Source organism: Bos javanicus, chromosome 22 (genome assembly GCF_032452875.1).
Source record: "Bos javanicus breed banteng chromosome 22, ARS-OSU_banteng_1.0, whole genome shotgun sequence".
NCBI classification, from domain to species: Eukaryota; Metazoa; Chordata; class Mammalia; order Artiodactyla; family Bovidae; genus Bos; species Bos javanicus.
The window spans coordinates 12,257,987-12,281,837 of NC_083889.1; the positions used below are offsets into that span (position 1 = coordinate 12,257,987).

Here is a 23,851-nt window from a genome sequence, read left to right on the forward strand (position 1 = left end):
AATAAAGATTAACAGTCTACTTAACCTTGGAAGGAAAGCTATGACCAACCTAGATAGCATATTATAAAGCAGAGACATTACTTTGCCAACAAAGGTCTGTCTAGTCAAGGCTATGGTTTTTCCTGTGGTCATGTATGGATGTGAGAGTTGGACTGTGAAGAAAACTGAGCGCTGAAGAATTGATGTTTTTGAACTGTGGTGTTGGAGAAGACTCTTGAGAGTCCCTTGGACTGCAAGGAGATCCAACCAGTCCATTCTAAAGGAGATCAGCCCTGGGTGTTCTTTGGAAGAATGATGCTGAAGCTGAAACTCTAGTACTTTGACCACCTCATGCGAAGAGTTGACTCATTGGAAAAGACTCTGATGCTGAGAGAGATTGGGGGCAGGAGGAAAAGGGGATGACAGAGGATGAGATGGCTGGATGGCATCACCAACTCGATGGATGTGAGTTTGAGTGAACTCCGGAAGTTGGTGATGGACAGGGAGGCCTGGCGTGCTGCAGTTCATGGGGTTGCAAAGAGTCGGACACAACTGAGCTACTGAACTGAACTGAACTAACCATAAGCATGTTGAAAGATTTATTACTAAACTTTATCTACATAAGTTTCCATGGCTAAAAAGTAGAACAGACTATGAACTGTACCATTTTCTTGGTCCCTGAAACATCTGGATTGCTGCTATCATGTTAAGAACCAAAATATTTTGATCCAGCATATCTGTTTATTGCATCCTTTCTGAGATAAAACAGAAGCTTCCACTTGTGAAATCCGTTTTCACTGCCTTCATGCTCTTTGAACAATGAGAAAAACCCATAGGCAGTTTTACGCAATTATAGTTAAATTATCAGTTTAATTAAAGCAGACTTCAAAAACCCAGAGTAAAACCTCATAGCTTAGTCATGAAGAATTTACCTTCGAAGTTAATGTATGTGCATGTGTGTGTACATGTTTCATGAAAAGGTGTATGGCAATAACCCTCTTTTTCTCCCTATTCTTCTTCTATAAACCTTAAGGTTAATTTCTGTGCACAGTTAAGAAAAATATAGCAATTATAGAGTGAAGCTAGTTGGTGAGTGAAACCCAAGCAGTTGACACACTATGTCGTTTCCACTATAATTTAAGTTAACATGAGATACAGAAAAAAGAAAAGCACTGTTTGTCCTTATGACACACTCTTGCAAGCCCCATCCAGGTTGAGCCACGGAGGCCCTCTATAAGGAGGAGGTACAGGAAGGCCCAGCAATGTCACTGGGGCCTAGTAATTGTGATCTGACATCCAGAAGGATTTTGAACTAGGGAAAAACATGGAAACTAAATGCCAAATCCTTAAAACAAGAAATGCTCTTTAGGCCTTATAGTTGTAGAAGAAAATGGAACTTTGACTCAATTCCCTGGATAAAGCAGGTAGCCCCACAAAAACTTCTAAGTCATCTTAATTTCATCTATCCCCATTGAATAAATGATCCACATAATTACTTAACTCTGTTTCAATTGTGTAGATAATCAAGGGAGTGGAAATACTCTGTATTTTCTAGCAACTCCCCAAAGAGAATGGCATTTATTCATCTATTTTTTTTTTTTTTCCCCAAAAACCACATTAAATTTAATTTTATGCTCTGTGGCTACTCTGGAGAAAATTCCAAATGATAAGACTTACAAGTTTACTTCTTGCTCTCAGACTAAAGCCCCTCTGGTTGCCAGTTTTACTTACTAACAATAGAAAGGAGCACGATCACACAATCAAATAAATTCCAGCCATTGGCGAAGTAGTATTGCCTCAAAGCAAAGATTTTGATGAAACACTCAATTGCAAAGATGACCACAAAGGCCAAGTTGAGACACTCAAGTAAATGTTTCATGGTCTCCGACTGCTTATGTGTTTCAGCCATCATGCTAAGCATGTTGAGGAGAATGAGGATGATGATAATGATGTCAAAGACCTGGTGTGTGACGAGGTCAAACACAAAGCCTTGGCATTTGTTCTGAGGAAAAAGAAAAAGGAATCATAAATCACTTGGAGTTGTAGGAATGAAATCACATACATTAAAAGGCATATACAATAGCATTTGTCCTCTCTTACAATTAGTTTCTTGGAAAATGTACACTTTTAAAGGGCAAGAAATTCTTCTAATAGATATTTTTCATTTAATTTCATTAAATTTAATTAGAAACTGGTTTTAAAGTGCAGGCATATAGCTTTAATTTCATTTTGAAACTAAATAAATACGTACATTTTTAGTAACAATATAACTTTGATGTGGTGGGTGATTTGTTTTTGTTGAAATAAAACAGCTCATGTTGGGTTTAATCATAAAAAAATGAACTTTGGTCTGTATATTTCACCTATGTCTGTATTTTGACTTTAATAATATTAATGCAGAGGATACTTGCTCACATACTTTTGCTGGACAAGACAGAATTAACATCTCCAAGCCTCCATTTGTCAGTTTAGAATAATCAGACCTTATACTTAAGCAAAACTCTGTATTCAAGCAATTCTTGAAAGCCAATTTTCTAATTCTTGTTCACTTGACGATAAGGCTAGATAAATGGGATTCTGATCCAGTGATTACTAAAATTGGAAACAGAAAAACTGATTATTTCACATGAGTACTGGTGGTGAACTTGCATATTGTTTCGTACATGGATGACCTGCTCCCAGGTAAAGGTGTGCTGATTGCTCTATTACAGGTTCTAACTCAAGTTTGCATGCCTTGTCTACCATGTGCAGTGCAGTGACTCAACTATTCCACTATTTCCTTTAATCTAATCTCTATAAGGCATGACTCTGTTGTTTGCTTAAGTGGAAACTGTTCTTTAGCACAAACTCAGACACTGATATCGTATGGCATTCTCGACTATACATTGGTTGTTTATGTATAATATATATATATGTACCATATGTATATATTAGATTATTTCATATTATATATCATTTAATCAAAGTATGCACATAGTGTTCTTTTTAGAAAATGCACAGACCCCTAAGAATTCATCTTTATAGTCCCAGGCATCTGTTAGGGTAATCCGGGCAAAAGATGATGTTTTGTGGTGGTAACAGTAGAGAAAGACATGAGTTTTTAGGTTTAAGAACTAATATGGAATAAGAAGCAGGAGTCCAAGAGCGTCCTAATGGAGTAGGTTATGGGAAAGTTAAGGCTGAGGTTATAATTTCTGCTTGGTGGTGCATTCAATCAACTGGAGAACAGCAGATGAGGAGTTTGGCGGGTGGAGATGATGGATGTGTCCTGGGCACACTGGAATTTGAGGTGCCCAGTGGAACATCCAAGGGACATGGGCAGGTAGAGGTACAGGTCTGGAGCTCAGGCAGAGAGCTGGAAAGCAAATGTGGAGTTCTATGGCATCAGTACTGATATGAACTAACATCAAGAGAGTGAATGCTGTCACTATGGGAGAGCAAGGGCAATGAGAAGAAAAAGGGTTGGAACAGCAGTAGAAGGATATTACATGTAAGCTGATGTCTTTCAAACTTTGCTCCAGGAGCTCTAAACCTTTTATCAAGGAGTCTGGAGAAGAAACTTGAAAGTCAAATGCATTTCCTATGTGAGAATGCATCGTAGAAGTCAGAAAGGACCTGGAGAAAAGATACTTTTAAGGATGCTCTCCAAGAAAGCAGAATAAGGGCTGAGAATAAATGTAAGGGCATGGTAAGCACTGACCTTACAGTTCAACTCTAATATTGAGAAAATAGAGAAAATTAAAAATATAAGCTACCAAATGTGGTAGAGGATCTATGTTATTTTAAGATACATTCTATGTATTTTAATGTATTCTACATACATTCTATGTCATTTTACAGTGACTTCTATACCTCAGGATAATTTTTAAAGCCTGTAATGAAGCTATCTTGTGAGAATGCTTTAGGTAGAAATGATTCCAGATCCCTTGGTCCTTCTGCTGGAAAGAATATCCATCACTTCTCAGGTTAAAACAGCTGTACTTCCCTCTCTATGCAGTTGCTACTCCAAAGGTCAAAAGATATTATGTAGATTTTAGAAATCAAAAAAAAAATCTATGGGGAGTTAAGGGCTAGCGTGTCTAGACTATAACATGCTCAGGCGTGTCTGACTCTTCGTGATCCTGTGGACTGGGGCCTACCAGGCTCCTCTGCCCATAGGATTTCACAGGCAAGAATACTGGAGTGGAGTACCATTTCCTTCTCCAGGGTATCTTCTTGACCCAGGGACTGGACTCATGTCTCTTGCGTCTCCTTCATTGGCAGGCGAAGTTTTTACCATTTGTACCACCGTGGAAGCCCAGTTAAGGGCTAACAGCTGATTCAAAGTCTAAGCTCAAATTCAGACACCAGGGGATACGGTTTTGGGTTTACCTCATGCAACACTGCTCTCTGGAATACAGAGTTTAAGATAAATGCTTGGAATTAACTGAGTTGCATTTGGTTGTTGGAATCACCCATTGTGAAGCCATGATTGGAGAGCCATGCAGGAATGTCTCTGGGGTCACACCTACTCCCTGATGAGACATGCAACAAACAAGCTATAACAGATAGTTAGGAATGGAGGTGGCAGCAGCCTTGTGGGAAAGCAGTCCATGTCCACTTCAAGTCCATCTCTTGCCTTCTAACATGTCCAGTGCAGTAGGTGTGTTGTGTGCTCAGTCACGTCCAACTCTTTGCAACCCCATGGACTATAGCCTGCCAGGCTCCTCTGTCCATGGGATTTTCCCAGCCAGGCAAGAATACTGCAACGGGTTGTCATTTCCTCCTCCAGGGGATCTTTCCAATCCAGGAATAGAAACTGTGTCTCCTGTGTCTCTGCCTGCATTGGCAGGTGGATCCTTTTACCACTGAGCCACCCGGGAAGCCCAGGGCAGTGGAGAGGCCTAGAAGCTGCATTATGTGTCACTGCAACTTCTGTTCAGCTGTGTGCTGCACTGCCGGCTTCACATCCTTCACGAAACAAACTAGCAAATGTCTTTTAGTTAACTCCAAATCTGGGACCAACTGGTACTGAATCATATCATGCACATATAAATAAAACTTCTCTTTGCCTTTCTTGTTGGCTCAAGTTTAAATAAGAACTTCAAAGTGCTTGCTGTTGTTTAGTCACTAACTCATGTCTGACTCTTTGTGACCCCATGAACTGTAGCATGCAAGGCTCTTTCTGTCCCTCACCGTCTCCTGGAGTTTGTGTAAATTCAGGCCCATTGACTCATTGATGCCATCCAACCATCTTGCTGTCTGCCATCCCTTTATCCTTTTGCTTTCAATATTTCCCAGGATCAGGGTCATTTCCAATGAGTCAGCTCTTTGCATCAGGTGGTCAAAGTATTGGAGTTTCAATTTCATCATCAGTCCTTCCAATGAGTATTCAGGGTTGATTTTCCTTAGGATTGACTGGTTTGATCTCCTTGCAGTCATAGGGACTCTCAAGAGTCTTCTCTAGCAACACACTGAAAACACCAATTCTTCAGCACTCAGTCTTCTTTATGGTCCAACTCTCACATCTGTGTATGACTACTGGAAAAACCATAGCTTTGACTATAGAGACCTTGTTGGCAAAGTGATGTCTCTGCTTTTTAATACCCTGTCTAGGTTTGTCATAGCTTTCCTTCCAAGGAGCAAATGTCTTTTAATTTCATGGCTGCAGTCTCTGTCCATGGTGATTTGAGAGTCCAAGAAAATAAAATCTGTCACTGCTTCCACTTATTCCCCTTCTATTTTCCAAGAAATGATGTGACTGGATGTCATGATTTTTTCAATGTTGAGTTTCAAGTCAGCTTTTTCACTCTCCTCTTGCACCCTCATCACGAGGCTCTTTAGTTCCTCTTCACTTTCTGCCATTGGAGTGGTATCATCTGCATGTCTGAGGTTGTTCATATTTCTCCCAGCAATCCTGATTCCAGTTTGTGATTCATCCAGCCTGACATTTTGCATGATGTACTCTGTGCTGTGGGCTTCCCTGATAGCTTAGTTGGTAAAGAATCTGCCGAGAATGCAGGATATCCTTGTTCAATTCCTGGGACGGGAAGATCTGCTGGAGAAGGGATAGGCTACCGCCTCCAGTATTCCAGGACTTCCCTTGTGGCTCAGCTGGTGAGGAATCCACCTGTAATGCAGGAGACCGGGGTACAATCCCTGGGTTGGGAAGATCCCCTGGAAAAGGGAAAGGCTACCCACTCCAGTATTCTGGCCTGGAGAATTCCATGGACTGTAGAGTCCATGGGGTCGCAAAGAGTTGGACACACCTGAGCAACTTTCACTTTCATTCTGTGCTGTGCTTAGTCGCTCAGTCATGTCCAACTCTGTGGGCCCATGGACTGTAGCCTCCACGTCAAAGTTAAATAAGCAGGGTGACCATATACAGGCTTGTAATACTTCTTTCCCCATTTGGAACCAGCCAGTCATTCCATGTCCAGTTCTAACTGTTGCTTCTTTCTTGACCTGGTTTCTCAGGAGACAGGTAAGGTGGTCTGGTACTCCCATCTCTGTCAAAGGCTTTAGCATAGTCAGTGAAGCAGAAGTAGATGTTTTTCTGGAATTCCCTTGCTTTCTCCTTGGTCTAGTGAATGTTGGCAATTTGATCCTGGTTCCTCTGCCTTTTCTAAATCCAGCTTGAACATCTAGAAGTTCTTGGTTCACAAATTGCTGAAGTATTGCTTGAAGGATTCTGAGCATAACCTTGCTAGCATGTGAAATAAGCACATCTGGAACATTCTTTGGGATTTCTGTTCTTTGGGATTGGAATGAAACTGACTTTTCCAGTCCTGTGGCCATGGATGAGTTTTCCAAATTTGCTGGCATATTGAGTGCAACACTTCAACAGCATCATCTTTTAGGATTTGAAATAGCTCGGCTGAAATTCTATCACCTCCACTAGCTTTGTTTGTAGTAATTCTTTCTAAGGCCCACATGACCTCACATTCTAGGAAGTCTGGCTCTAGGTGAGTGACCACACCATCATGGTTATCTGGGTCATAAGACCTTTTTTGTATAGTTCTTCTATGTATTCTTGCCACTTTTTCTTAATCTCTTCTGCTTCTGTTAGGTCTTTACTGTTTCTGTCCTTGTGAAGTCACTTCAAAGTGAAATTAGTACTAGAAAATGAGTATGGTACTTGAAAGCTAGATTTGACTTAGGTAAATTGAAATTCCACATACTGTTGTCAGATGAAAACTCTATAAATATAATTTTATCATTAAACTTTTTGTAAAAATTTTTCATTGTATAAATTCTAAACAGTTGTCCTGACATTTATAGACATTTTTAGTGCAACACAAATGTTTAAACCTAGGGGGATGGATTTTGTGCCCTAAAACATACTTCTTTATTCAACAAATCACTGAAAACATACTTAATGCCAGGCTGTATTCTGATTGCTGGGAATAGCAGGAAATTAAACATACCTTTGATAATTTAGGGCTTCCCTCATAGCTCAATTGAGAAAGAATCCACCTGCAATGCAGGAGACCCCAGTTCGATTTCTAGGTCAGGAGGGCCCGGCTGGTGAAGGGATAGGCTACCCATTCCAGTATTCTTGGGCTTCCCTTGTGGCTCAGCTGGTAAAGAATCTGCCTGCAATGTGGGAGACCTGGGTTCGATCCTGGTTGGGAAGATCCCCTGGAGAAGGGAAAGTTTACCCACTCCAGTATTCTGGCCTGGAGAATTCCATGGGATCACAAAGAGTTGGACATGAGTAAGCAACTTTCACTTTCACTTTGATAATTTGGGACCTCATGTTTGAATGAAAATCTCCAAGTCCTCTACATGCATCAGATATCAAGCCCCTCTTCCATACTGTTTTCTCAGACTTTTTGGTGCCCCTGACCCTCCTTGTCTTGAAAGCCTCCAAACTCACTTCTCAGAACTACCAACTGTGCCTGTTGTATGACTTTATAATCTAATGTTCTCAGATTCCAGCTCCTCAATGGACTGTAAGCACAGAGCAGTCCTTTAAGTAGCTCATAAGGCAGGATTCAGCAAACTATGGCCCATAGGCCAAATCTGGTCCATCACCTATTTTAGTATAGCCCATGAGCTCAGGATAGGTTTTACTCAGAATGAGTATTGGGGGGAAAAAACTCAAAAAGAATAAAATTTTGACACATGAAAATTACATGAAATCCAAATTTTGGTGTTTATAAATCAAGTCATACTGGAGCACAGCCAAGAACATTTGTTCTCTATCTATAATGATTGCTTTTGTGTTACAACATCAAAGTTGAGTAGTAACAGCAGAAACCACATGGCCTGTAAAGCTTAAAATATTTACTGTCTGGCCTTTTACATAAAAAGTGTGTCTGCTCCTAAGATGGAAAGTTTATCATAAATACTTGTGAAGTGGAAGTGAAGTATGCATGACCTCAATTTCACACCAGAGAAAGGTGGTAAAATACATTATAAATACATTTTAAATTGGCCAAGATTACATTCGAACAAGCTGCTAAATTCACATCACTGTAATGAGTATATACCGAGCAGCTCTTGTGCATGCATGCATGCTAAGTTGCTTCAGTAATCTCTGACTCTTTGCGACCTTATGGACTGTAGCCTGCCAGGCTCCTCTGGCCATGGGATTCTCCAGGCAGGAATACTGGAGTTAGTTGTCGTGCCCTCCTCCAGGGGATCTTCCCGAACCCAGGATCAAACCCGCATCTCTTACATTTCCTGCATTGCCAGGAGGGTTCTTTACCACTAATGCCACCTGGGAAGCCCGAGCAGCTCTCAGATGCTCACAAAAAAGTAAATTTAAGTTGTTGCCCAGGCATTTACTATTGAATCTGAATGTCTGATTTTCCTAAGAACTTGAGTCATACACCAGTGTACCTCGGTTCACATTGAATTCTTAGGTCAAGTCTATAAATTTAAAAATTAAAGAAGAATGGCACTACAGATATCTGAGTTCCTCATAACCACTTAATGCATCCATGTATTTAGAATCAATCAAGTGCTCTCACCTGAGGCCTTGGAATGGGCCTTTGAGGTTTTTTGGATCCTAATTTTTTCATTGCATTATAGTATTTCTTCTGTTCTTCTGTCAGAAAGACGTCTTGGCCACCTAAGTATGTGGAGAAGATGAAAGCTAATTATCATTAACAGATTTTTGGAAATGAATTCTGAATTTTCAGAAATAGTTTTAAAGTTATATTGCATTTCTATCAACAATTCCTAAAATTCCAGTTTGAAGCAGAATGAGACTATAAGGAAGGGCCTAAAGGAAACAGGGTTTAAATTAAGGATTAAGGGAGAAATGTTACTTTTATCAGTTATATGTCTCTTTTTATAATATAAATAAGACTACAAATTCTTTGCAAACATCCACAGAAGCTTTACAAAAACTGAACATACTTCAAGTTGTGTAAATCAAACTACAGTGAAACAAACATAGAAATTAGTAATAAAAATCTAAATGAAAAGTCCTAAAAAGTGACAATTAAAATTCTCCTAAATATATGAATGCATATATCACTAATAAAATTTCCAAAAACATCTGTCTAGAGCCATTCTTACCAAAAAAAAAAAAAAAAAAATAGAGAGCTTTAAGTGTCTTCACCACTGAGTAACAAAGAACAGAAAAATGAAGAAGGATTTTCATGAAATTTGGTGGGAGAAGTGGTAAAACATCTAGAAATGCTGGATAAAATAGAACAGAATTACTTTTAAAAGACATAGCTGAACTTGCCCAAAAAGTAAGGAAAATTTCCATCATCTGAAAATCAAGAGAGAGAAAAAAGAGAAGTAAATTAGTCCTGAAGTCATGGCTGGCCTAAGGGCATTTGCTAATTTCTGCAAAAATGAGAATCTTAGGATTTAATAACTACAAGGGGGTCATGGGGAAAAGACAGTGTGGTTAGTCCAAGAACTCTGTGTGTTGGTAATGGAATTCTCCAAGTGCTGCCATTAAAGAGTGAAGAAGAAAACCAAACGTATCTGTTGGGGAGAGAAGACAACCAGGACATTGTCTTAGTCTATACTCTTCACTGGTAATTTGTGAATCCAAGCCTGCCTTGATGAGGGTGTGGGGTTTAAATTTACACTACAGTATGGACCAAAAAATACAGTCCTAGAACAGTCTTTCCAACAAATGGCACCAGGAAAACTGGATACTGCTGCTACTGCTAAGTCACTTCAGTCGTGTCCGACTCTGTGCGACCCCATAGACAGCAGCCCACCAGGCTCCCCTGTCCCTGGGATTCTCCAGGCAAGAATACTGGAGTGGGTTGCCATTTCCTTCTCCAATGCATGAAAGTGAAAAGTCAACACTGCTGCTGCTAAGTCGCTTCAGTCGTGTCTGACTCGGTGCGACCCCATAGATGGCAGCCCACCAGGCTCCCCCGTCCCTGGGATTCTCCATGCAAGAATACTGGAGTGGGTTGCCATTTCCTTCTCCAATGCATGAAAGTGAAAAGTCAAAGCAAAATCGCTCAGTCGTGTCTGACTCTTAGCGACCTCATGGACTGCAGCCTTCCAGGGTCCTCCGTCCACGGGATTTTCCAGGCAAGAGTACTGGAGTGGGGTGCCACTGGACATCAACATACAAAAGAATGAAGCTGAATCATTTCCTAACACCATATACAAAAATTAACTCAAAATGGATCAAAGACATAAATGTAATATCTAGAACAATAAAACTCTCAGAATAAAACACAGAACAGAAGCTTCAAAGCATTAGATTTGGTAATAATTTCTTGGATACGACACAAAAGGCAAAAGAAAAAACAGATCAATTGGACTTCATAACTTTAAATTTTGGAGCATCAGAGACACTCTCAATGAAGTAAAAAGGCAACACACAGAGTGGGGAAATATTTGAAAATCATATATCTGACAAGAGATTAATATTATATAGAGGACTCTGAAAATATAAAAACAAAAAGACAAACAACCTGATTTTTAAAAGAGCAAAAGGTTTGAGTAGATATTTCTCTAAAGAAGATATATGAATGGCCAATAAGCACACGAGAAAATGTTCAGTGTCACTAATCATTAGGGAAATGCAAATCAAAATCAAAATGAGATACCACCTCACATCCATTAGAATGGCTACTATCAATAACACAGCAAACAAGTGTCCGTGAGGATGTAGAGAAATTAGAAACTTTGTATACTGTACATATCACCACATGATACAGCAATGCCACTTCTATATAGACCTAAAAGAACTGAAGCAGGGTCTCAAAGAGATGTTTGCACACCCATATTCATAGGACCTTTATTCACAATAAGTAAAACATGGAAGAAACCCAACTGTCCATCAATACATGGATGAAAGAGCAGAACATGATGTATACATAGCCTTAAACAAGAAGGAAATCCTGAAATATGCAACAACATCCATGAACCTTAAGGACATTATGCTAAATGAAGTAAGCTACTCACAGAAAGACAAGCACTGCATGATTCCACTTACACGAGATACGTAGAATAGTCAAAATCATGAAGACAGAAAGTGGAATGGGAGCTGCCAGGGGCTGGTGGGAAGTACGGGGAGTTATTGCTTAATGGGTGTAGAGTTTCAGTCTATAAGATGAAGAGTTATACAGATGGATGATGATGATGGTTGCCCAACATTATGAATGTATTTAACATCACTGAGCTGTACATTAAAAATGGATAAGATGATAAATCTGATGTTATGACCATTTTGCCACAGTAAAAATAAATAAATAAATAAATAAATAAATAACCCAGCCCTAGAAGTTAACCAGGTTTTTTTCATGATGCCTGGCAGATATTAACTATCTTCAGTAATCATATGCATCATGATAGTATTAATACTATTATTATGAGACTGCCCTTTGTGTGTGGTGAGATAAATAAAATGAATAGCTATGGAAATTTTAAAGGCTATCATCTTCTGTACCCACAAGAACCAGCTTTCTCAGTGTGAAAAAGAGGAGATACAGATGTACTAGTTAAATGAAAACTTTGTAGTCCTAAATTTGAAGTAGCTCTGTCCACTGAAAAAGTCTCAAAATAATCACAATGAGCATTCTAGATTGCGGTATTAGAACACCACCTCTGAGAACGCCCTAGAGAAATGGCTGATTCCAGATCTGGAGCAAAAAGTGTACAAACAATGCCTAGAACATACTGTCAATCCAGAGAACAAGGAAGTCATCCAGTGCAAGGACCTGATTTGAATCCTAATTTGAAAAGAAGCAAACTTTAATACAATCAATCAACTAATCAGTTAAAGAATGAATAAATATTTTGAGAATATAAGAGACTGGAGGAAATTTGAACATTGACTGGATTTTTGATTAATTTAAAGAACTCATATTAAACTTTTTAGATATGATCATGGAACTGTAGTTATGTTTAAAAAGAGATATGTTCTGAAAAATTGGTGGATGAAATAATATGATGTATGTGATGCTCTATAAAAAAATCCAGTGGAAGGATCCAGTGGGGAAAGACACTGAAGGTATAAGGATGTTCTTCAATCAGTAAATATGCTGGGTGCTGGGTATTTTAGATTCATTTTACTATATTCTTGTGAGTGTTTGAGATTTTCTATAATAAAAGTAAAACAAAATGGAACAAAAATGCTATGGACTGATCAAAACAGTGATTTCAAATGCAAGCTTAAATCTAAAATCACAAGGCCTGACATTCAGATTGTAGGTATTGGTTGCAATACCTGCAATATGCAATACAAGCTGCATGTTACAGAGGTGACTCCATATAGCACACTGTTGAGTAACAGCAGCCATATGGTTGCCTGGGACTGTGAATGACTCTCCCAGCAGACACTAAGAAAGCTCAGCAGTATCAGGACACATTTTAGATGGATTAAAAAAGGCTCAACATAAAAATAAAGAAGGTCACAAAACAACAAGGGAAAAACCAAAGGTGAATATTTAGCCACCTGATTTTAGGATTGAGAAATGCCTTCAGTATATAAATTCAAGAAAAGAGGGCAAAAGGACAAGATTGAAAGCTTGACTTCATACATCTGCTAAATGTCTATAAATTTAAAATGTCATTACAAAAATGTAAGAGGTAAGTCAAATTGAACATACTATATAAAACCATAAGAAAAAATGATAATATAAATTTTAAGAAGAGTTTTCTGTTTAAAAACAGAAAACTCAAGGAAGAAATAAATAGTTATGGCCATCAACCTGTGAAAAAGTGTTTAACTTCAGAAATGGTCAAATGAATGAATGTAAAACTGTGAGGTAACACTTTTACCCATCAAGCTAGAAAAAATAATTTAAAATTACAAAAGTCAGAACGATGAGAACAGAATAAACAGGCACTTCATGTCTTACAAAAGGAGGGTACCCAGAATAGAATTTCTGAAAGGTAATTTGACAATCTATCTTTAATGCCTTAAATTCTAGGAACTTATCCTGAGGAAATAATCAGAGATATACAGAGAGACTTTCAAGAATGTTCATGATTATTTTAGAAGAGCAAGAAATTTGGAAATGACCTAAATGTCCTTAAAAGGGGGAGTGGGGGAAATAGTTGGAATAAATTATGGTCTATCCATAATATGGGATGTAATTCATCCATGAAAATTCTTATAATAAAGATGATCTCATGATATGAATTCATAACTAATTGAGAAGACAGTTAAAAATATTATATAATCTCAACAGTGTAAAAGAAACATTTAGTATTATTTAGTAGTAACTGGAAAAGATGGTACCAAAATGATGAGGCTTAATCTAAAATAGTTATCATTTGGTGGTCACCTTATGGATGATTTAAATTTTCTTTTTCTCTTCATCTTTTTTCCACATTTACTACAATGCCCCTATAGATTATTGAATCAGAAAAATAAATATGTGTTTGTCACAACACATGGGGGAAAAAAACCTGTCTCTTCCCTACCATCTTCTTTCCAAGTAAGTTCAATAAATCTGCTGAGACTTGGCTATTGAGAGGCAGGATGCAAGTTTACGGAAAGAGGAGAGTTTATAGATTTTTCCTGCACTTACAATGATTATACATCCTGATAAACCCATGTTAAGTTGAAAATATTGTATGTAACTTGAAATGCATTTAATACACTTAACCTGCTGAACATCACAGCTTAGCCTTGCCTACCTTAAACATGCTCAGAACACTTAGAAATTAGCTTTCACATGTGTGTGAAAGTCACTCAGTCATGTCTGACTCTTTGTGACCCCATGGACTATACAGTCCTTGGAATTCTCCAGGCCAGAATACTGAGGTGGGTAGCCTTTTCCTTCTCCAGGGGATCTTCCCAATCCAGGGATTGAACCCAGATCTCCAACATTGCAGGTGGATTCTTTACCAGCTGAGCCACAAGGGAAGCCCAAGAATACTGGAGGGGGTAGCCTATCCCTTCTCCAGGAGATCTTATTCGATTCCAACCCAGGAATCAAATTGGAGTCTCCTGCATTGCAAGCTATCAAGGAAGCCCAGAAATTAGATTACAGTTGGGCAAAATCATGTAACACAAACCCTATTTGAAAATAAACGTTGAATATCTCATTTAGTTTATCAAATACTGTACTGAAAGTGAAAAACAGAATGGTTGTATGGATACAGAATGTTGTAAATATATACCTACTGTTTATCCTCAGTGAGCGCACGGATGATTGGGAGCTGTGGCTGCTGCCACTCAGTGTCACAGGAAAGTATTGTACTATATATCTCTAGCCAAGGAAAAGATCACAGTTCAAAACCTGTAGTAAAGTTTCTACTCAATGCATATCATTTCTGCCTCATTGTAAAAGTTGAAAAATCATGTAAATTGAACTATCCTAAGTCAGGGATTGTACTCTTTTTATCCTGAATAACAAGATACACTTGCAAGGTTACTACAATTTGACATAAATACTAATCCTGATATTTGTTTTGCTATTAGAGTTCAACAATGGTCTTTGTTTAAGAGGGTAGAGTGAAGAATAAAAATAAAACCCAGCTGATGCAGTCCCTTTTTTCAGCCATATCCTCAAGACTCTTTCCTTAAGAGGCTCCCTCTTCATTCTTATGCAGATGATAAAGGCTACTTTGCACAACAATCTAGAACTGATTTATGCTCCATCCAAGCTCTTTGGAGAAATGAGGAGGTAAAAATACCAAATCAGGACAATCCCCATACTTATCTTTTTCTGCTGTTGGTTGAAGTTGTCAATAATAACACCAGTAAAGAGATTCAGAGTGAAGAATGAGCCAAAGATGATAAAAACTACGAAGTAAAGGTACATGCAAGAACGTGCCTCAAACTGTGGCTGTTGTCCTTCCTGTTAGGGGTTGTTTTAATGAAAGAAGAAAACAGTTACTGGAGAAAAATATGAGCCATCCTAACTGCTTGGTAGCAGCACCATTAACCACTCAGCCTCCTCCAGTGAGCCGTGGCCCTTCAGGGAGCCCCCTTCCTCTCTTTCAGTTTCCCCCAGCGCAGCTTGAGTGGTACCATACAGTGGGGAGGGGGTGTGGCGGAGCATTTGGATTTTTCTTTGAAGCGATGGAAAATCACTGAAGGGCTGTGAGACAGGAGAGTAGCACAGTTGCGTGTGTCCTTTGAAAATGTCTCTAGGATGTCCATATAGACACATAACTGGAGGGAGCCAAACTGAAGATGGCCACCAGAGAAGGGACATGTCCATTTCACGAAAGGAGCTTAACTACCAATCCTTGCTGAATATCTACATGGTTCCTACAGAGCCCGCTACACTATTGTGTTTAGTCTGTGCTTGTGTTCTGTCACTCTTGAATTCCGAGTGCCTGGCATAGCTTGTGACATGAGGTTCTCCACACACTGAACGAGTGTATGAATGAATGAATGGTCAAGCTCTGGAAGGGACAAAAATGGACTACAACCAATGGCCTAGCCTGAGGGGTGACCGAAAGCATCCAGACCCCTTCTGTCCAAGTTCTTCACGAGGCTCTGGTTTTATTCATTTTGGGGATAGGGGTAGGAGCACCTCTCTTTTCTTTCCTCTAATCATATTCAAAGATAGAGATGAGTGTTGATAGCTCTATCATCTGCTCAAAGGACTTATGATATTGTTACTGAACACCCGCCATAGAAACCACTGTATTGGACATAAATATTTGAAACAATTATTTTTCTCTTTTGCCTCAAACAGTACCTAACCTTAGTCCCACTTGGCTTCAGGCATCTACTTGTTTGAATTAAGGGTAGGCATTAGTCTGGAAATAATCTAATGGAAAGAAGGAATTAATATTCAGTTAATTCAACTGATAATTTAACATAAGATTATGCAGCAAGCTGATAATCTTGCAAAGGGAGGTTCAGATAGAAAGAGGAACAGAGAAAAGCTCACCTCACTTGTTCCCAGGGAATTGTCAGAAAGGGAAATAGACGGAGAACATCAGAGCTGTCAGCATGCTAGGATGTAATACTCAGAGGAGGATGAATAAGAACCCTTTTAACCCCTGTTTCACAGTGTTTGTCTTAATGTAAAAAAAGGCAGAGAACCCTGGCCACTGGAACTATGATGAGGGAAGTTCTAGGCTGGCCATATATAGTCATGATTCTCCTGATTTGATCTTAGCACTCTACAGCACGGTAGAACACAAGCTCACCTCTGTGGAATCAACAGCTGCATACATAATATCCATCCAGCCCTTAAATGTTGCCTGCAATGAAAGAAGAGAAACATGAACACCATTATAGGCTTGTCATCAACATACAAAAGCCAGCAAGTCCAGTGGGCAGATATATATAAGATGATGATCCACCCTTCCTGGACAGAATGCCTACATAAAGGAACAGCTGAAAAAAGGTCATGGGCATGTGTTTTGTATTATTTTTTCTTCATTTTCACAAGATAAAAAGTTTAAAGACAAGAGAAATTTCTGCCTTAAAAATTCCTAGAAAAGTTATGGACCAGCTGATGCAAAGAACCTGATTAAGGCTCTTTCCTGATGCCACATCTATTTGCGCTATCTGTCCAAGACCTTGCAACCATGGTTTGACATGGGACTGTTCCCACCGGGAACTGTTACTACAGGTGTGGCTTGGCATCTGAGGCTCCATGTCTCTCTGGCTGGAGCTAAGGAGAACAAGGCACCACAGGACAGAATGTGAGGTCCAAACCCTTACAGGGTCTTGGAGGTTGAAGCTCAGTAGACAATCAAGTTGGCGATGCTCAGTGGGGAACAACTCCAGAGGGCATTAGCTCCCATGAGGAAACTGGGGTTTGATTCCATTATTTCAATGGAGTCATTATATTTTTATTAGCTGAGAAATGGTTTATGATTCTTTTAAGGGTTCTTTCCCCAGAGTGAAAAACAAACCGACAGCACTTACCACTTGCAGTAGCGCAAGGTAAGCCATTAACACGTTGTCAAAGTTGACATCCGGGGTGTCCCAATAGAAATGTCCACTTTCACATTGATTCCGGTTTGCAACAATGTTATAATCTATAACTGATTTTACATCTGTTGCATTAACACATCTTCCAAATCTTCCAGAAAACAGACTTACTCCCAGGATACAAAATATGAGCCAGAAAATGAGGCAGACAAGCAAAACATTCAGAATAGCAGGTATGGCACCTATGAGAGCATAAACTACCACCTTAAGGAAACAAAGCAGAAGAAAAACATAACAGATGTGTGAGACTCACCAAGCTCTTAATCTTCCCAGGATGGGTCTAATGTGTGGGGCTGCATTTCTTGAAACCTCATCTTTACATTCCAACCCTGAACCCCAACCCCATGGCAAGCCCTGCTCTCAGCTCCCTACATTACAGGTCCTTTCGGTTGCTACAGGATCGTTTGAGAAGTGTCTTCTGATGATGGTGTTTGAGACATCTGCCCTAGGACTGAAGGGAAGCCAGAGCCCAGCTCGACTGTCACAGAAGTGCTTTTAGGTGAAGACTATATCTTGGACTTTTCTCTACCTCTGAATTCTAAGCAGTGGGCCAGATGGGAAGGAGTCCAGGAAAAGTTTGACAATTTAAGGGATGTCCAGCCCAAGAAGAGCAGTTGGCTTCTCTACCTTTCCCTGCTAGCTGACTTTCCTCCATTCCATCTAAAGAACATACCTTCATTCCTTCAAACTGGGACAGTGCTCGCAGGGGCCTCAGTGCTCGAAGAATCCGGAAGGACTTCAAGCCCATTAAGTCGATGAGACTGGTCACAGAGACCTGGTGGGAAAGGAAGCTATGCATAGTACATCCAACTTGGTGACCAGAGAACCCAGTGGTGTTAAGAGCCATCTTTCTGAGAGGTGAATGCATGCCCACAGTGGTTTATCCAGACAGAAACCAACCAGACCCAGCTGGAAGGGGAGGGCAGGTTAGAGGCTATTTTTCTCCTTGCCTGGCAAAGCTCCAGCCCATATGGGTGAGAACAGTGCGTTTACATGATTTGTTTAATGAAAGACCAAAAAAAGCTGAGAAACTGTTGTGAATTCAAGGAAACCAGAGAGACATGACAATGACATGTCATGTGGGATCCTGAGTGGGATCCTAGATTGTAGTAGGGGAAAGGTGGTGGTAGGCGCATAGGGTAAATTAACCATAAAGGACCTTGTGACAACTGAGAACATTCGAAAATGGATGTGGTATTTAGTACTGGATCATGTTAAATTTCCTAACCTTGATAATTGTTTTGTGACTGTGTGAGATAACAGGCTTGTTCTTTGGAAATACACCCTGAAATGTTGAGGGCTAACGTAGTGTGATCCTTACAACTTAATCTCAAGCAGTTTAGGGGAAAAAATACAGGGAAAACTGATACGGCAGATGGGCTTAAATATTAATAATGGGTGAATCTGGGGAAATAGTGTAAGGGATTCTTTTGCAACTTCTTGCAACTTTTCCATAAGCTTGAAATATCAAAATAAAAAGTTACAAAGAAATAATTCTAAAAAAAAAAAGAAAGAATGAATGAATTCCTTTTGGCTAACATGTTCCCTCATTCAAACAGCTCCTTTTTAGAGAATTAAATCCAATTTTCTCTCCTAACATGCTTCCTTACAGCGGGATATGACAGAGGATTGGAGAACTCTGTAAACACACTAAATTAAAACTCAACAAACAGGGACTTCCCTAGTGGTCCAGTGGTTAAGACTCTGTGCTCCCAATGCAGTGGGCATGGGTTCAATCCCTGCCCAGGGAACTAGATCCCACTAGCACAATCAAGACCTGGCACAGACAAATAAAATAAGAAAAAAATTTTAAAGCTCAATAAAGATGCTGAGCTTAAGTTGAAGACACTATTTGCAGATTTTCAGCCATTCTTATTGATTATGCAGAGCCTTCAGAGGCTCAACTTAGATGGAGACTGCTCAACAGGACAGGAAGTGAATTACTGATACTCCTGACTTAGCTGATGGCAAAGTTCATTGGTATCTAAAAACACCTCCCACTAGCCAATCTCATTGCAGTAGGAACACATTTGCAGAGTAAGAGAAATTGAATGAATATGGCAGAATAACCAGATTCTTAAATTCATAATCAATTTTTTAAAATCACCATTGATTCAAAATGTGCTTATTTATAATGGCTTTTTCAAATAAGCTGTTTTGTTCTTCTGCTTGTGACAGCATTGCCTGTTGGGAGAGTTATTTAATTAGCTTTTGCACAAATATGCCTACCTTCTTCCTATGGTGGTGGTTTAGTCACTAAGTTGTGTCTGACCCTAGTGACCCCATGGACTGTTGACCTTGTTCCTAACCAGAGGGAAAAGGGTTCTTAAGCCTAGCAGTTCTGGTGTTACTAAATGACTCTTAGCGTAAATGGAGAAGATGTTCCTGGAGGGACATTGTATACCTTTTCACCTGGAACCTCACCCCTAACTGAAACATCCATGAGAAACGCTGACAAGAACATATCCCCGTTCTTTTCCACTCTATGGCATTCTTCCAGGTGGGAAGCTATCACTAGTTTTATTTTATTCCTACCTAACTTGCATTAATCTCCCTGTACTATGTTTTTGAGATTCCTATCATGTTGATATATATTCTTATGGTTTTCTCCTTTTGACTGTTATGGAATGTTACAGCATATATTTATATTTTACGAATTCATTCCTCCTTGGTGAATACCTAAGTTATTTCCATTTCTTTGCTACTATGAACAATAGCAAACTAGACAGACATGCATTTTTCCTGGGTACATACGCAAGAGTTTTCCTTAAACGTATAACTAGAAGTGGTATTTCTGGATTTGTAAATTGGGTTCATTTGTAATTTTAACTTAATGGTGCAAAACTTTCCCCAAATGTCTTGTATAGCAGTTAGCAGTGATTAGAAATTCCATTTTCCTAAATCCTTCTCGTGTTAGATATTATCCAACTTAAAAATTTTTGTCTGTCTGATAAGTAAAAAGAAGTCTCATTTTAATATGTATTTTTGTGCTAACTGGTGATATGACTAGTGTGTGTTTCTTCATACATTTGTTAGCAACTCAAGATCCTTCTGTGAATTGCCTGTTTGCATCCTCCTCCCATTCTTACACTGGGTTGTCTTTTTCTTGTTGATCTGTAGGCGGTATTTATTTACAGTGGATAATCACTATCTGTTATGCATCATGTGTGCTCAGTCACTTCAGTCGTGTCTGACTCTTTGAGACCCTATGGACTGTAGCCCACCAGGTTCCTCTGTCCATGGTATTCTCCAGGCAAGAATACTGGAGTGGGTTACCAACCCTACCTCCAGACACAAAACCTGTGTCTGACCCAGGGACCAACCTGTGTCTCCTGCACTGCAGGTAGATTCTTTACCGCAGATCTACCCGGTAAGCTCAACTATCTGTTTTATATGTGGTATATACTGTCTCGAGGGTCTAGCCTGTCTTTTATAATCATGGTGTTGTTGAACAAAAAAAAAGAAAGTCTTATATTTTGATATATATTTGTGGTTGTGTTTGCAGTTTCCTATTCCAAAATTATAAAGATCATTTTATTTAATCTTGAGTAACAAGCAACATAAGAAGATTATTCACATAACTCATTTAATCCACACGATAATGTTCTGAATTATGCAGTGGTGTACATCACTGCTGGGCATCCCACATGGTCCTAGTGGTAAAGAACCTGACAATGCAGGAGACTTAAGAGACATGGGTTCAATCCCTGTCGGGAAGATCCCCTGGAGAAGGACATGGCAATCCACTCCACTATTCTTGCCTGGAGAAATTCCTGGACAGCTGAGCCTGGCAGGCTACAGTCCATAGCGTCGCAGAGTCAGACACGACTAAACTGACTTAGCACACACACACATAACTTCACTACCACATTACAGACATGAACTGTGAAGCCCAGTGGATCAGCACCTTGTTTCAGATGGAATTGGGTCTGTGCAGTGCTAAGGCTGGTACCAGTAATAGTGGACCACACTTAGTGCTTTCTCTGGGATTTATAAAGCTATATAGTTAAAGGATTATATCTTCTCTTGCTCTACGCATTTTTGTTCCATTCATTTTGTTATCAAGGTTATGTTTGTCTCATTAAATAAGTTTGCATGCCTCCCCTCCTTTTCTGTTCCTTGTCTTAATTTGAGTAAGGTTGGGATGCACTGCTTGTCTTAGTTCAGGCTGCTATATCAGAATACCATACCACAGCCTGGATATATAAACAACAGAAATTTCTTACAGTCTGAAGGCTGGAAATTCCAAGATTAAGATGCTGGCAGAGTCAGTGTCTGGTTGAGGACCTATTTCCTGGTTCATAGGCAGTCATCTTCTCCCTGTCTTCACAGAAGGAGTGAAGAAACTGTGGAGTCTCTTTTATAAGATCACTAATCCTATTCATGAGGGCTCTGGAGTCAATGCTCTTATGTCCTAGCTGCCTCCCAAAGGCCCCATCTCCAACACACTGGAGATCAGGTTTCAATACAAATTTCAGGGGAGGGGTAAGGGGACACAATCATGTGGTCTATAGCACTGCTCCTTGGAAGGTTGGTAAAACTTGTTTTCAGAACCACCTGGACCTGGTGTCCTTTTTGAAAGTGTGGCACTCGACTACTGTTTTGATATTTTAAATAGTTATTGTTAGCTGTATGTTTTCCATTTTGCATCTGGGCAAATTTGGGCAATTTAGAATCTACACTCTCATTTATATCCATTTGGAAATTGATATCAAAACTTCCAGCACTTTGCTTGAGGTTACACAGAAAGAGAGTAAAGAAACAGCTTTAAAATCAGTGTCCTACACAGACTTGTGGACACAGCAGGGGAGGGAGAGGATGGGACAAATTGAGAGTAGCACTGACATATAAACACTACCATGTGTGAAACAGATGGCTGGTGGGGAGCTGCTGCGCAACACGGGGAGCCCAGCCTGGCGCTCTCTGAAGACCTAAGGGGACAGGACGGCGGGGAAGTGGGACGGAGGAAGGCTTAAGAGGAAGGGGATATATATGTAGTTATATAGTTGTGACAGATTCACAGTGTTGTATGGCAGGAACCAATACAAAATTTTAAAGTAATTATCCTCCAATCAAAAATAAAAAAAAAGAATCAGTCTCCTAAGTTTAGGCCAGTAAACCACAGGTCCTAGATCAGAGATACCAACAGTCTGTCCATTGTCTTATGCATCCTCCACTATAATCAATAAGACAATGGATGCACAGTGACCAGCACTCTGGAAACTGATAGGGACCCGCATGATGCTCATGGGAATGCTGGTGTTGGAGCTCTGATGGCACCGATGACTTTCTGAAATGCTTGAACCACACGGCCTATTTGTACCCGCCAACAAAATTATGGCTCTCCAGTGTGGTGTGCTGAGCACACAGTGTATACTATGCATTTGTCATACCTACTTTCTTAAATAGCAGGGACAAAGTCTAACTAATTAGGTCATTATAGAAAGGCTGCTGCTGCTGCTCCTGCTAAGTTGCTTCAGTTGTGTCCAACTCTGTGCAACCCCGTAGACGGCAGCCCATGAGGCTCCCCAGTCCCTGGGATTCTCCAGGCAAGAACACTGGAGTGGGTTGCCATTTCCTTCTCCAATGCAGGAAAGTGAAAAGTGAAAGTGAAGTCGCGGAGTCTTGTCTGACTCTTAGCGACCCCATGGACTCTGGCCTACCAGGCTCCTCTGTCCATAGCATTTTCCAGGCAAGAGTGCTGGAGTGGGGTGCCATTGCCTTCTATAGATGTTAAAATCAAGGACTTTGCAGGGAGTCTTACTAGATTTGAGTCTCACCTCCTTCTTCTTCCCAGGCTCAAAAGACTTCCCAGGTGGCTCAGATGGTAAAGCATCTGACTACAACGTGGGAGACCCAGGTTTGATCCCTGGGTTGGGAAGATCCTCTGGAGAAGGAAATGGCAACCCACTCCAGTACTCTTGCCTGGAAAATCCCATGGATGGAGGAGCATGGGGTTGCAAAGAGTCGGACATGACTAAGTGATTTCACTTCCATCTTCTAGCTGGGCAACCTCAAACATGTTTCTATGACTTAGTTTACTTATATGTATCTGGGAAAAATAATAACTGCAACATGGAAACGCTGTGATAACTAAAAGAGAGAATGCATAAGAGGCATACGGCAGAGTAAGCAGTACTTACTTACTTGGTACCGAGAAAGCAGTCGAAAAATGTTACCTACTCCTACTGCTATTGGCCTTGGGCATCTTACAGACCAAGGTGTGAATTCCAATCTCATCTGAAACAAGCTGCTAAGCCTCTGAGCTTCAGGTTTCCTTGTCTGGAATGTGGTAGACAACACATAGGTCTGCCTAACTTGGAACACTGCTGTTCAGATTAAATAGGAAAAAATAATGTATGTGAATAATCCTTGTTGCTTGACAATCAAGATGGGAGACCAGCCTAATCTGCTGGCTGCTAACCTGCTTTGAGAAGTCTTGAAAAGAAATTAAAAGTTGGAAGGAGAAGGAAAAGTAGAGAATGTGCAAAGTTATTCTAGATGTACATCAGACATAAGCGGTGCTTATGGAGAGAAGTGAAT

At 39.9% G+C, this 23,851-nt stretch overlaps 1 protein-coding gene across 1 annotated transcript in view; it reads right to left on the bottom strand.

The window, feature by feature from the left end:
* The window catches only part of SCN11A (sodium voltage-gated channel alpha subunit 11), an 81,561-nt gene that overhangs the window by 6,268 nt on the left and 51,442 nt on the right, over nucleotides 1–23,851 (bottom strand). The window contains exons 20-25 of the mRNA XM_061395970.1: nucleotides 17,982–18,083; nucleotides 17,243–17,512; nucleotides 16,516–16,569; nucleotides 15,065–15,206; nucleotides 8,937–9,037; nucleotides 1,711–1,981 (exon numbers count right to left, since the gene is read on the bottom strand). Coding sequence (XP_061251954.1) covers nucleotides 1,711–1,981; nucleotides 8,937–9,037; nucleotides 15,065–15,206; nucleotides 16,516–16,569; nucleotides 17,243–17,512; nucleotides 17,982–18,083 — 940 coding nt within the window. The remainder of the gene's footprint in view (nucleotides 1–1,710; nucleotides 1,982–8,936; nucleotides 9,038–15,064; nucleotides 15,207–16,515; nucleotides 16,570–17,242; nucleotides 17,513–17,981; nucleotides 18,084–23,851) is intronic.